The following is a 13,547-nucleotide window of genomic DNA, read 5'->3' as shown; positions in this document are numbered from 1 at the left end:
ACTTCTGTAATGTATTCTACTAGCTCTAGCAGACTGCTTAGACATACTATTTCCTTCTGAAATTCCAGTAATAGTCTGTGGCAACAGACATTCATCTTAAGAGTCTAATTTTCTTCTGTGTCAAATGTCTCTGCTACAGCTGACCTCAGTTTTGTGTATCATTTAGGGCCCTGTTTACACTGAAGCGATAAGTGTCTGAACCAGCTAATAAAACTGTTATTTAAAATTGTGCTGAATTTGCTTATATGGTTTGCCTGACCAGCATTGACTAGTTTCTACCTAGTCTAGAGCATGTTCCAAAAGGTTATTTCCTCAGCCACACTACCCAGCCAGTATTTTAAAACCTCAGACAGTCCCCTCCCACCACTGTGCAGAAAAGGCCTATCTGCTTGGGCAGTCCTTGGAGCTGTCATTGAGCAAAATATGAAAAAAGGCCCACCAAACCCCTTGCTGGGTCCAACAGGGCTCTAGGGTATATCTCGTCTTGGCTTGAGGCCTAGTTTAGTTGAAATGTTTGATTTCTCCTGTTTGAGTGATTTTAAATGTTTATCCCAAGAGAAGTGTATTTCAGCCTCTGGGTCAGGGGTTCTCAAACTGGGGGTCAGGACCCCTCAGGGGGTCGTGAGGTTATTACATGGGGGGTCACGAGCTGTCAGCCTCCACCCCAAACCCTGCTTTGCCTCCAGCATTTATAATGGTGTTAAATATATAAAAAAGTGTTTTTAATTTATAAGGGGGGTCGCACTCAGAGGCTTGCTATATGAAAGGGGTCACCAGTACAAAAGTTTAAGAATCACTGCTCTAGGTTATGATTTAGTATAGTTTTTGAACTTGTAGGCAGAGAAGCCCTCAGTTCACTACCTGCCAAATCATGGCCTTGAGCTGTTGGGATGAATAGTGGAGGCAACTTCTGCTGGCATTTGTAAGCAGATTGATGGGTAGAACAGTAGATATTTACATCCTATTTTGTTGAATGCCTGTTGCTTCACAGAACATCCATGTTCATTTCTGCTTTGCTTTTGAAGATTTCATGAGACCACTTTTAGCTCTTTTTAAAGGATACTGTCAAGGTAATTAGGCCTAACAATTGATATGCTTTAAAGTTTCTAATTTTATGACACTGCGCTGAGGTTCTCCTCCTGTTTGTATTTGAAGTGGATTATTGCAACATTGCATTTCAGACTACTCCAAAGTGAACTTTAACATTTTAGTTTTAATGGTTTTGGTCACCTTCACGCAAAGTAATTATTGAATAATTTAATCTGGATTTTTCAAAGGCAAATCAATTCAAAAGGAATTCATTGAAAGCTGGGTACCCAATTTCCTTAGTCCTTTGAAAATCCCAGCCTTTAACATTAAAATAACCTTTAACATCAATATTAAATAACTCTCTAAATATTTTACATGAGGTGACTGTTCCACAAGGAGGAAGAGGGCCTCTGAAAATTCAACAGTATTAAAATAAAGCAAACCGCATCTGGATTTCGTATTTGGTTGAAGTGAAGCAACCATTATGGTGACTCTTCCTATTTTCTCCCTCTGTGAATGTATGTAGTAATCATGTTGCAGCAAGTTCTTTTCACTGAAAACTCTGTGCCCTAGACCATCCCAGTGAGGAAACAGAACTGCCTTGTCTGTTTGATGTCCCCTAAAGCAGATGCCTGTGATGACTGCATGTACTGCAAATCTGTGTCTAGCATAAATACTTTCAGGTTGATGTCTACCGTCTGCATGTTGCTTTGTCAGTGATCAGCCTTCCCCAGAATGAGAAATATTTCTTTTTCCTGTTTCTCAGTCTTGGAAATCTCCTGAGCTTAGACCACCAGCTGTCCCCTAAACAAGCAGTATTTCATGTTATAATGTGCCTCTTGTCTTCCATGAACAGAGCTGAGGCTACTGTGTTCCATTTCCCCCAGCAGCTATCCAAAACTGTAGTTTTGGAAAATGTGATGGATGAGTGAAAAATGTACCAGACAGCCTTTATATTAGGTAGAAGATGAGGTTAGGTGGGCTTTATCAACAAGGTCAATGCCTAGGTAAGAAAAGCAGCCTTCAACCACCTTCAACAGCTGGGAAATAGAAGGCTGCTGAGATTTCTATGGGAATGCTGCCTCTGGACTCTGCTTGGGTCCATCTTTCATATCAGTCTCTGGCTAGTAAGTGTCTGAAACTTCTCGCTGCTGGAAGAGAGCAGGAATTCTGTGATTGGGGAGGGTCTAAGCTACTCTACTTTTTCCCCAGAACTGCCTGGCTGAGGAGAGAAGGTGAAGTGGTCTTTGTCACTCTTCATCTTCTGTAGCTTCAGTGGTTTTTTGTATGTTTTCCATGAATAATTCCATGGTCCCTTCTACTGCTTTTAGCTTTCCCAAGCAGCAGTAAGGTGAAATTCTGATTGTTGATAGTGTCACTGCTGACTGGGGTTCTGAGTAGCAGTGGTGAAAGGAGCAGAGTCTTGTAAATTTTACTTTGCTGCTGCTTGGCAAAGCTTCTCCCTCTGACATAGCTTCTGCCTCAGGGAGGGTGGATTAACTGTGCTGACAGGAGAGCTCTCTCCCGTCAGTTTAGAGCATCTTCATTAAAGTGCTACAGTGGTGCAGCTGCACCAGTACAGCTGCACCGATGAAACATTTTAAGTGTGGACTTGCTCTTATATAGCCCTTTAACGTTTGTGGTTGAGTGTCTGCTACGAGTCAAAAATTAGTGATAATTATAGATTTAAGAAATGGATGGGATTTCCTGAGTCCTCTGATCCAACTGCCTGTGTGAGTGTCACAACGAGCCTCTTAGAAGTGAAAGATAGACTTAATTTTTATGCAGAATAAGAAACCATTCTGCAAGGGATCATGTGGATTAATCAGAGAAGTGCCATTATTTGTCCCACTGTTTGTAGTTCATTCTGCCTCCCAGTTGATAAAGATGAACTGAAGATAATCTAAGAAACTTGCATAACAGAAAATGTTTCAGAAACTCTTGCTTCTACACAGAATTGCTTAGAAATGAAGTTCTCCATTTTTAGACTATGTTCAGGAGTGGCAGAACTGTCATGTGCTTCTCTGGAGTGATTCATTGACCGACCGCCTGCCTGTGGTGGAAATGCCAACAAAAGAATGTTTCCAACTCTCTGTGGATCTTATTTGTGGAACCCTTTGGCCTAAAATTGTCTGCCATTGAAAATGACTGCATGTTAATTTGTAACTTGAATTGACTTTTGTACTGTTTTGGTTTAATTTGTGACTTGTATTTGGGTCACTTGTTCAAGTAGCATCCTCCGAGTATACTGTAATAGAGCAACTTAAATTGAAGAGAGCAAAGATAGAGCTTCATTGTCCATCTGCCTAAGCTGTAAGATTTCCCTTGGGAAACTGCTCTCCACTGATAAGTTAATAATAGAGGTCATTGAACTCAGTGTACCACAGTCACAATGGTTTGTACTTGTAGTGTGACTACCCATGGAACGTAACTAGATGGCAGTTGAATGCCTGGTGAAGCACCACACTGAGCGAAGGACAGTGATTCAGAGTGGGTTGCAGATCAAAGAGGAGTACAGACCAGCATCTTTTAACTCTCTCTACTCCCATGAAACTGAAGCTCAATTGCAGGGGTCCACTAGGAGCTGAGGAGGGGAAATCAAGGGAGTGGGAATCAATGACCATACAGGAGCTTCATGCATGAGGAGCTTGAAAACAGATGGGAGGAGAGAGATGAAGCAATAGTTAGAAAGACAAGGGTAAAGGAATGAACAGGGGGTTCTTTAGGAATGGAATGAGAGTTGTGAATCCCAGAGGAGCTAGTTACAAAATCATAACTGAAATGTGCTACAATTTAGACTAATTTTAGTTTATCTCTTCCTCAAATAGGAGGTGAAAAGCAAAAATACACTTTGGGGTATTAAGGGTGTGGTTGTTGATTGATAGTAATGAAATTAACTCTAAATTGTGTCTCTTCTCAATAATTGCTGGGTGTTTTATGAAAGAAATAGCCACTGTGTTACTGTGCTTATGTGAGGAGAGAACTATCTGAGAAAATGCAGGCTGGAAGGAACAGCTTGTGAAACCCAGATGCTCAAACTCTTTCCACCCCAACCTCTTCCATCTGAGTCTCACTCATAAAGCAAACCTTTCCAATGAGAGATCCTAAGTAAAAATGGGCAGTTTGTTTGCAATAACATCACTGATGTTCAGGAAAACACCTTCCTTTCCATAAATTTGCCTGTGTAATAACTTCATCTTATATTTCGAATAATTTTTTATTTTTTGGTTCAGTTGCTTTTGTATTTCAGGGAAACCGGTTGGACAGGATACCTTTTAACATCTAACTCTCTTCACTCTCCTTTTGCAGATCATGGGCATTGAGCAACAACCTGGGGTGGTATGCTGAAGTCAGGTTGGGGGCAGAATGAGTTTAAAAGATGCTGGCAGTGCAGTTTGCCAGGAGAAGGCGGCCTATAATCTTCATATTTACCCCCAGCTCTCGACAGAAAGCACCACCTGCTGCACAGTCACTGCAACTAAGGACAGCACCACTTCAGATGTAATCAAGGATGTGATACATATTTTGAACTTGGATGTCTCAAAGCATTATGTGCTTGTGGAGGTGAAAGAATCGGGAGGTGAAGAATGGGTACTTGATTTGAATGACTCTCCTGTTCATAGGGTTTTGCTTTGGCCCCGCCGTGCTCAGGATGAGCATCCACAAAACGATGGGTACTACTTTCTTTTGCAAGAGAGGGACACTGATGGGACCATCAAATATGTCCATATGCAATTGGTGTCCAAGGAGAAGGACGCTCGACGATTGGTTGAAAGGGGTTTTCTTCCATGGCATCAGGAAAACTTTGATGATTTATGCAATCTCTCCAATTTAACAGAAACAACACTCCTAGAGAATCTCAAACGCCGCTTTCTAAAACACAAGATTTATACGTATGCAGGAAGCATTCTGATTGCCATCAATCCCTTCAAATTCTTGCCCATTTATAACCCCAAATATGTCAAGATGTACGAAAATCACCAACTTGGGAAGTTGGAGCCCCATATTTTTGCCATAGCTGATGTGGCTTATCACACAATGCTTAAAAAACATGTCAACCAGTGCATAGTCATTTCAGGTGAAAGTGGATCTGGAAAAACTCAAAGTACAAACTTTTTAATTCATTGTTTCACCGCACTGAGTCAGAAGGGGTACGCGAGTGGTGTGGAGAGAACTATTTTGGGAGCTGGACCAGTACTGGAGGTAAACTTAGGCTGAAATTTTTCTTTGCACAAATAACTTCTTAAAAACTTTCTGAATAATTGCTGGTATGTGTCATTTTTAGGGAGGATTTTGAAGGCCTTTCTCTTGCAGAGGCATTGAAAATCCAAGTCTGTGTTGATCTGCTACTTTGAAGACAGATTTTTAAATTATTTTTGTTTTTAATATCTAAAGTTTCCTTACAACTAACTTTCTGCATAGATAAAATAGACCATTTACTCCTCTTTCGAAATAGGCTATTTCTCTATTTTGCCTTTGCAAGTTACATTCTCGTCTTCAAAGATGTCAGTTTTGATCGGTTATATTTTCACAGCCAGAGCTCAATGTGCTGGGGTGAAGGATTCATTGGGTGTCTCTCATTAGAACACTGTCAGTATTTGAGTCTAGGATCAAGCAGAACCAGTCACTTGGTTCCACTGAATCAGGAATACAGTGAATGTTTTCCTAAGTAAATAGCTCTCCATTGAAATAGTTACCGCTCCGAGTCCCGTGGTGCTTTTCTGCATGGTGAGGATGTCTTTAGCATTTCCATTGTGAACTCCCTTTCGCAGGGATTTATTTCTCTGCTGTAAAGGTTTGCTTCAGGCAGATGCATGTTCTCAGTTGGGGAGAAATTTTGATTAACCCGTAAGTGTTCTGTTTTAATTATTACATCGTTTCCAGCAGAAGGAAAGACGGCAACCACCAGTCTCAAACAGTGGTAAAATCAGTCTAGAACAGTGCGAGATAACAAGAGGGCAAACGTAAACAGTTCTTGAATTTAATCTCTTCCATTTTTTACTCTAAATTAGAATATATTTTTCTAAAATAGTAAGTTTGCAGGATGCAGATGACCCTTCAGTAATCCACCAGTGAATGCATGACTAATAGCAGGGGAAATGCTGAGGGAATTAATTCTAAAATTGTCAAGGGATTGTATTCAAACAATGTGTAAAAGTTTTAATACAATCATTTGTGAAGGATTCCAAATTCTACATTAATTTTGGTGCAGAAGGAATATGAGGTAAAGTTTCCAGAAGTGACCAAGTCAGGAGACAAGGTGGGTGAGGTAATATCTTTTATTGGGCTAACTTCTGTTGGTGAAACTTTTGATCTTACACAGAGCTCTTCTTCTGGTCTGGGACAGGTACCCAGAATGTCACAGCTAAATACAAGATGAAACAGATTGTTTAGCGTAAATAGTTAACACCTCTGCACTCATTGGGCAAAAGAGGGATGTTAGTGAGTTACAGATTGTTGTAATAAGCATTAAATCCAGTGTCCTTATTAGGGTGGCCACTCATATATACCCGGAATACTGGAAATTCTGGTATTTCTGGGAATGGTGTGGGCGTGATCCCATCCCTGTCAGTGTGATGCGCGTGTAGGGTCACGCCATATAGGGGCACCATTTTGAAGATTGTGTCATCTTGCCCCCACTGGTGTGACCTCATAGTGTCTGCAAGGTTATGCTGGTGGTGGTGGAGTGGGGCGCTCTCCATTATGGCATCGTTGGATAGAGAACAAACATTACAAAAGCAGGACTGTTGGTTTAAAAACCAGACGAGTGGCCTGCCTAGTCCCTATTGAGTTTGATTTTTAGTGTCTAGAAAAGTTATGAATTTAAGCTCCCTTGCTCCTCTTTTGAAGGTGTTGTGCAGGTTTCCTTTGAGGATGAAGGCTGAGAGGTCAGATATGGAGTGATCACTTTGTGAAAAGTGTTCAACCACCAGTGATAAGGGGTTTTTGTCTTGTCTTATTTTTCTATGTGAGTCACTTAGGTGCTTTTGAAAATTTTACCCAGGATGCTTTACAGAACAGGGAGCGCATGCAAGCATTTTGCCTTGCTTTTTTCTACTTGAAAGCAGAAGTAGAATTTGAGGTTTGCTAGTTGCTGGAGCTCAAGTTTGCAGTTTAGAACAGAAAACAGGAAGGGGTCACTGTGGAAAGCACTATTTAATCAGCTGTTCTTGCTGTATCTGATACCATTAACTCTTTTGGACTCTAATTTGCAAGATGTGATACAGCATAATCAAATCAGATAGAGGGGACTGAAATCACATGTTATATTTTGCCAGCTGAATGAGAAATGCAAATACCCCAAACTTCAGCAGCTAGATTTGTAATGATCTGTTATGCAATAAAAAATAAATGCTGTTTTATTCAAGCATTCTTAGAAATTGGTTCAGACTTCCATGTTAGGTGTATCGTAAAGAACCACTCCTAGCTAGAAATATGAGTAAAGATTGAAACCTAAACTTGGGAATTTTCTAAATAAACCTTCACATAAAGATGACATTTGAACATATACCATCTAAAATTTAGGATTTGATAGTTTATTTTTATGAGTATTTCAGGCAAGAACTTTTCTCATGGTTTAAGGGCCTTTGTCCATCACACATTGATTCAACCTAAACTCATATCTGGGACTGTACTTTTGTAAATCCCTTTGTTTGCTTCTGAATAAAAGTAACAAAATGCAGTACAGCTGTATCCCAAAATGTCTTGCAGAGATGAGCACAAGTTTGTATGAAGGGTGCTACTGATCAGCTTGAAACTAAAAAGGAGGAAATAAAGCATTCATAGGTGCATGAAAGTTAATAAGGCAGCACAATCCTGCGTGTAGAGAAGTTATGGAGGCACCTGTGACTCTAACCAAGAACTATGAGTAGGGTTATGTCTGCATATGGGTTAGGACCTATAATTCTCCAAGAGGTCAGCTTGAGTGTCAGTGGGAGCAGTGAAGGTTTGAAGTATAGACAACTCACATTTTTACAGTAGGGTTAGACAACATGGTAATAAAAACTGCTCAAGTCCTGTCTGTGCTACTGCCTCCATTGTTATCACAGCTGGAGCTTATGAAGTGGAGAATTATGGGTCCCAGTTTTCTTAGTGTAGATGTCCTCTTAGTGCAAATTCCTATTCTGTTAAGTGATGATGAATACTTAAGTCAATTGTGAGTTTAATAGGAGAATGCAATGAAATCTTTGTAGCAAACGTTCTGTCTTACAGAAACTGAAGTCTTAGCAACCAAAATGTCCTGTTTCAGAGTTGGTGATTTGGCTACAGTGAGAGTCACTTGGGCTTTTCATTTAACAGAACCAAGCAGAACAAGGAATTTTCCTTAGAAAATGAATGTTCCTGTGGATTTTGGTGCAGAAGAACACTTTGAAGTGTGTTTTAGTCATTTGGCAATACTCTGTTTCATTTTTGCTTTATATTTTGAGTCCTTCTGAAGTGGTTTGCAAATGTGAAAGACTATTAACGTTAATGAAGTCTGCTTGATTGCAGTAAGATTATAAGAGCCTTTAAGTACTGGCTTAGAACTTCCCCCTTTTTTCGGTGACCTCTTATTTTAGTGACACCCGATTGCCAGGCATCTGCTCGTGGGCTGACCTTTTCATAGAGTTCAAGTGAGTCATATCAGCATTTCTAATGTATCGTAAAAAAGGTGAATGGTGGCATTGTACTGGCAAGGTGGGTTTGTAATTTTTTAAAAAAATTAATATACTTTAAGAATAGCCTGTCAGGAAACCTGAAACTACATTTTTTCCCTTACCGCATGTTGTTTGTTCATTTTATGTGAAGACTAGTTAGCCAAAGCTGGTAGCTCAGCTTTCCTCAAATTAGTAGAAAGTGTTGAATCATCTAATCATTTGCTCAGAATAACCAGACTATGGAAAAAATAGAACTACAACTATACCTTGCCATGGGATTAATCTAAATGCTTCTTGTAATTACCTTCTCCAACATCTGAGACATTAGATATGACAAAATGATTCATAGGTGTCATAGTTAACTATGAAATATATTGTATATCAAATCAGTCATGGATTAATATGGACTTAGTGCGTAAAAGATCATGGATCTTGGAAAAATAAGGTGGTCAGAAAATAGACTGCGGTTGCTTATACTTCTACAACAACTTGACCAAAGGAAATACAACATGGATCACTTATCTGGCATGCTGCTACATACAACAATAGTATAGCAATCACATGCAATATCATAATAGGCATGAAAAGCATCTCTTGTTTATACACTGTAGCTTCCACGTGTGTCTGTTTCTGTATGGGAAATTGTCAGGTGCCATGCCGAAACATTCTAATAAAACCTCTAACAGTAACATCCCTGGGAATGGTATTTTGTTGAATTTCCAGCTTCCAAGATGTAATTTTTAAAAGCTGTTTAAAGACTGCAAGGGGACCAATTGAACGTTCAGGATATTAAGCCCTGGTCTACACTGGGGGGGAGGTCGACCTAAGATACGCAACTTCAGCTACGCGAATAGCATAGCTGAAGTCAGCGTATCTTAAGTCAATTTACCTGGCCGTGAGGACGGCGGCGAGTCGACCGCTGCCGCTCCCCCGTTGACTCCGCTTCCGCCTCTCGCAAGCTGGAGTTCTGGAGTCGACGGGGAATGCGTTCGGGGATCGATTTATCCACATCTAGACGAGACGCGATAAATCGATCCCCGATAGATCGATCTCTACCCGCCAATGCGGCGGGTAGTGAAGACCTGCCTTTATGGTCTTTATAGTAATAGCTGCTAGAGAGGAAAAGCTATTCCACTGTAGCGTTTAGTGCTAAGAAATGTAGCCAGCAAGCTGCTAAATACATTAGGAAATAGTTTGGGGACTAACTGAAAGCTTTTTCTGCTTAACTCACTTTCTCCCTCTTCATAACTTCTGTTGGTGGTATTTGCCCCTCTTTTCTGGGACAGAACTCACCTGACTATGCAACTTGCAGGCAGCTTTGCCTAGGTAGCTTTCTTGGAGTTTTCCTTCCAGCTCCTGATCTAGAAAAATAGATTGTGAAGACTATTCATTTTCTGTGGAAGACAAAACTGTAAAAGTGAACTAATTAACAGAATTCCTCAGGGAGAAAAAACAGGATTGAAATATTTTCCTCCTAATTAAGTGATTTGCCACTGCACTGCCCTTAATATACAAATGCTAACAAAACACTGTAGTTTACTGTTTTGGACTGCAGTAACACACTGATTTCAGCATATTTGTGTTTAGCAGATTATGGACTATTTGTCATCCAAAGTGCTTTTTCCTTGCCCTCCCCACTCTCAAATTGGTGAGTACATGTGTGAAGATAATTTTAAAACTGTTTTGTGCTAATGTGCAAGACACTGGTTTGAAGGCAAATTTAAGAATTCCCAACCTTTAGTCTGGATGTGACCCACCTTCTAACTGATGAGGCACCAGTGTCTGACCTGTTACTGGGATCCACCCAGCGGTGGTAGTTGATACCTTTGGGAGTCACTTGCATCTCTTTCTTTCTTCAGGAACAAAGGAGGGAATGAAAGAGAGGTAAAAGATGGTACGATTATGGTTCAGCTTAAAAAATTAATTTCTCTTTAAAGTTATGTAAATATGAAATGCGAGTTAAGAAATGAAACTGTTGCTGTTTTAACTATAGAGTGGTTGTTACAGTTGTCCTTATTGATACTATAGAACAAGATAGGGAATCTGCAACAAATGGCAGGGACAGGTTTTGGGTGGGTGCCAGAGGATGGATAGGAGCGTAAAGCTAGGCAGGCTCTGTTTTCCTCTCCACAATTTAAACAATTTAATCTTTGAAGTGTAATCTCTTACTGAAGTGGAGGATTGCCTTTTGGTATGGGCAGTGCTTAGGAAAACTAAACTAAGGTTGGGCATAGGGTTTAGAAATTTGTATATGAACCAAGTTATAAGAACATAAGAGCTGCCATACTGGGTCAGACCATGGTCCATCTTGCCCAGTATCTTGTCTCTGACTGTGGCCCATACTGGAGCTTCAGGGGGAGTGTACAGAAGAGCGCTATTATGGAGTGATCTATCCTGATCTCCCTCTGAAAGAATTTGCATCTCCTGGGAGCTTTTTATAAGGACAACGTTTGGGTTGGTTAATCAGACTTTTGCACTAGTCCTTCTAGAAACTTATGTTCCAGGCTTATTCCACATGATTGGGAAGGCTTTACTTCACTACATAGTTTTGAAACTCTCCAAGAATTCTGTATGGTCACTTTTGTCAAGGAAAAATGCGAAGTATGGAATATATTTAAAAGACACACAGAATATGTGTTAGAGATTTTGTAAGATTGGTAAAAAGATAAATACTGGACTTCTAAAGTGCTGATAAACTTCACTGGCAGTAGTTTCCAAATAAGAGCCATTCTTGGCAAACCCACTTGCATAATTTGGGAGTGGTAGAAATTCATTGTAAATGTCTACTTTTGAAAGACTCAGCTAAAATATCCAGCCAGCTTCTGAAACTAAATATTGGTACATGTGAATATCTTGGATTCATTACAACAGTGGCCTTCATAATCCACTGAAATAATAAAGCATGGTGCCTCTGAAGTGGAGGATGGTAGCACAGACTGTGGAATAGATTGAGGTACCTCTTCAGTTGTGCAACAATTTTGATTCTTGTCTTAGTTTGATTTGACAGGAGGATTCCAGGTTACTCAAGGATATTATGGAGATGACAGGTGAAATAAAAACAGCACTAGGTACTCTTCTGCCATTTGGATAATGTATTCCTGGAGGCATCTTCATGAAACTTAATTCTCTTCAAAGGATGGTTCCAAATAAGTGTGGCCCAAGCTATTAATACTGCCTGTGTTTTCTCTTGTAAGCCATGTTCTGTAATAAATAAAAAATTGCAAAAAATGAACTAATATGACAGCAGAACCCCAAAGGGAGAAAAAGGGAGGCTTTCCCAGAGCCCAGCCAATTCATACTAGGGAGAAGCTGCCAAACTTAGTTATGGAAAATAAAGTTCTCAATTTTCCAACCCGCTAGAAATGGAAAACAGAGTGAAATAGTTTGAGCTTGCTGCCAGCCCTCAGTCTCCTATATTACAGATCTGCTGAGTCTGTGATGTTGGTATGAGGTGGGCCAAGACTAAGTGGTACTTCAGCTCTGGTTTTCATTCACATTTGCCGCAAAAGCCTGCATAATATATTTAGTGGGTGTAGACTATGTTCTATTTAAAGTAGATGCTATTCTGAGGACATACACTTTTTTAAACGACCATAGTCACAAAAGGCATGGCAGTTCCCTTTTTTTATTCACTTAAAACTTAGTAGCTTCTAGTTACATGATGTCAAATGTGGCTTGACATGTTGAGTTTTTCATCTTACTGATAAAATACTTCTTTGCCCTTAAGTGCACTCATCACATGGCTTGTCCAGACTTCCCCAGACATTCAGATGCCATGCACTGGTCAGGTCATTAGCCTTTACAGACCAAGACTGTGCTGTTCTCTCCAGTTAAGAACATAAGAATGGCCATGCTGGGTCCGACTGACAGTGGCTACTGTCAGCTGCTTCAGAGGGAATGAACAGAACAGGGCTACTTATCAAGAGATCCATCCCTTGTTGTTCAGACCCAGCTTCTGGCAGACAGAAGCTCAGGGACACCCAGAGCATGGGGTTGCATCCCTGACCATTTTGGCTAATAGCCAATGGTGCACCTATCCTCCTTGAACATAAGAACTCATCTAATTCTTAATTTGAACCCAGTTATAGTTTTGGCTTTCAACATCCCCTGGCAACGAGTTCCACAGGTTGACTGTGTTGTGTGAAGTAGTACTTCTTTATGTTTAATACCTTGCTTGTCCATTGGCCCCACTGATTGTTTGGCAGGCTTCCTCCTTCTGATGTACTTAAAAAAAATGTGCTGTTAGTTTGTGTCTTTTGCTAGTTGCTTTTCATATTCTTTTTTGGGCTGACTAATTATACTTTTATACTCAACTTGCCAGAGTTTGTTCCTTTCTATTTTCCTCAGTAGGATTCAACTTCCAATTTTTAAAAGATGTCTTTTTCTCTCTGCCTCTTTCACTCTGCTGTTTAGCCATGGTGGCATATCTTTGGTCATCTTACTTTTTTTTTAATTAGGGGTAGAAAATGGTTTAAGCCTCTAATTATGGTGTTTTTTAAAAGTTTTCATGCAACTTGCAGGCATTTCACTCCTGTGACTGTTCCTTCTAAGTTCCACTTAACTAGCCTCCTGTTTTTTGTGTGTGTGTGTTTTTTTTTCCGGGGGGGAGGAGGGGTTAGTTCCCCTTTTTGAAGTTAAATGGAGCCATGGTGGGTTTCTTTGGTATTCTCCTCAGGCCCCACCCACCCACCCACAACGATGTTAAATTTAATTACATTTTGGTTGCCATTACGAGCAGTTCAGTTATACTGCCCTCTTGGACCACATGCTGTGTACTTTGTACTAAGTCAAGAATTGCCTCTCCCCTTGTGGGTTCCAGGACTAGCTGCTCCAAGAAGTGGTCATTAATGGTATCTAGAAATTATATCTCTGCATCCTCCT

At 40.3% G+C, this 13,547-nt stretch overlaps 1 protein-coding gene across 1 annotated transcript in view; it reads left to right on the top strand.

Moving 5' to 3' along the window:
* The window catches only part of MYO9B (myosin IXB), a 78,217-nt gene that overhangs the window by 11,323 nt on the left and 53,347 nt on the right, over positions 1-13,547 (top strand). Inside the window, exon 2 of the mRNA XM_065422395.1 lies at positions 4,339-5,232. Coding sequence (XP_065278467.1) covers positions 4,396-5,232 — 837 coding nt within the window. The 5' untranslated portion in view covers positions 4,339-4,395. The remainder of the gene's footprint in view (positions 1-4,338; positions 5,233-13,547) is intronic.

The sequence above is a fragment of the Emys orbicularis genome, chromosome 24 (genome assembly GCF_028017835.1).
Source record: "Emys orbicularis isolate rEmyOrb1 chromosome 24, rEmyOrb1.hap1, whole genome shotgun sequence".
Classification (NCBI taxonomy): Eukaryota; Metazoa; Chordata; order Testudines; family Emydidae; genus Emys; species Emys orbicularis.
The sequence above is the reverse complement of the archived record's forward strand: the minus strand, read 5'-3'. Positions and strand labels throughout refer to the sequence as shown.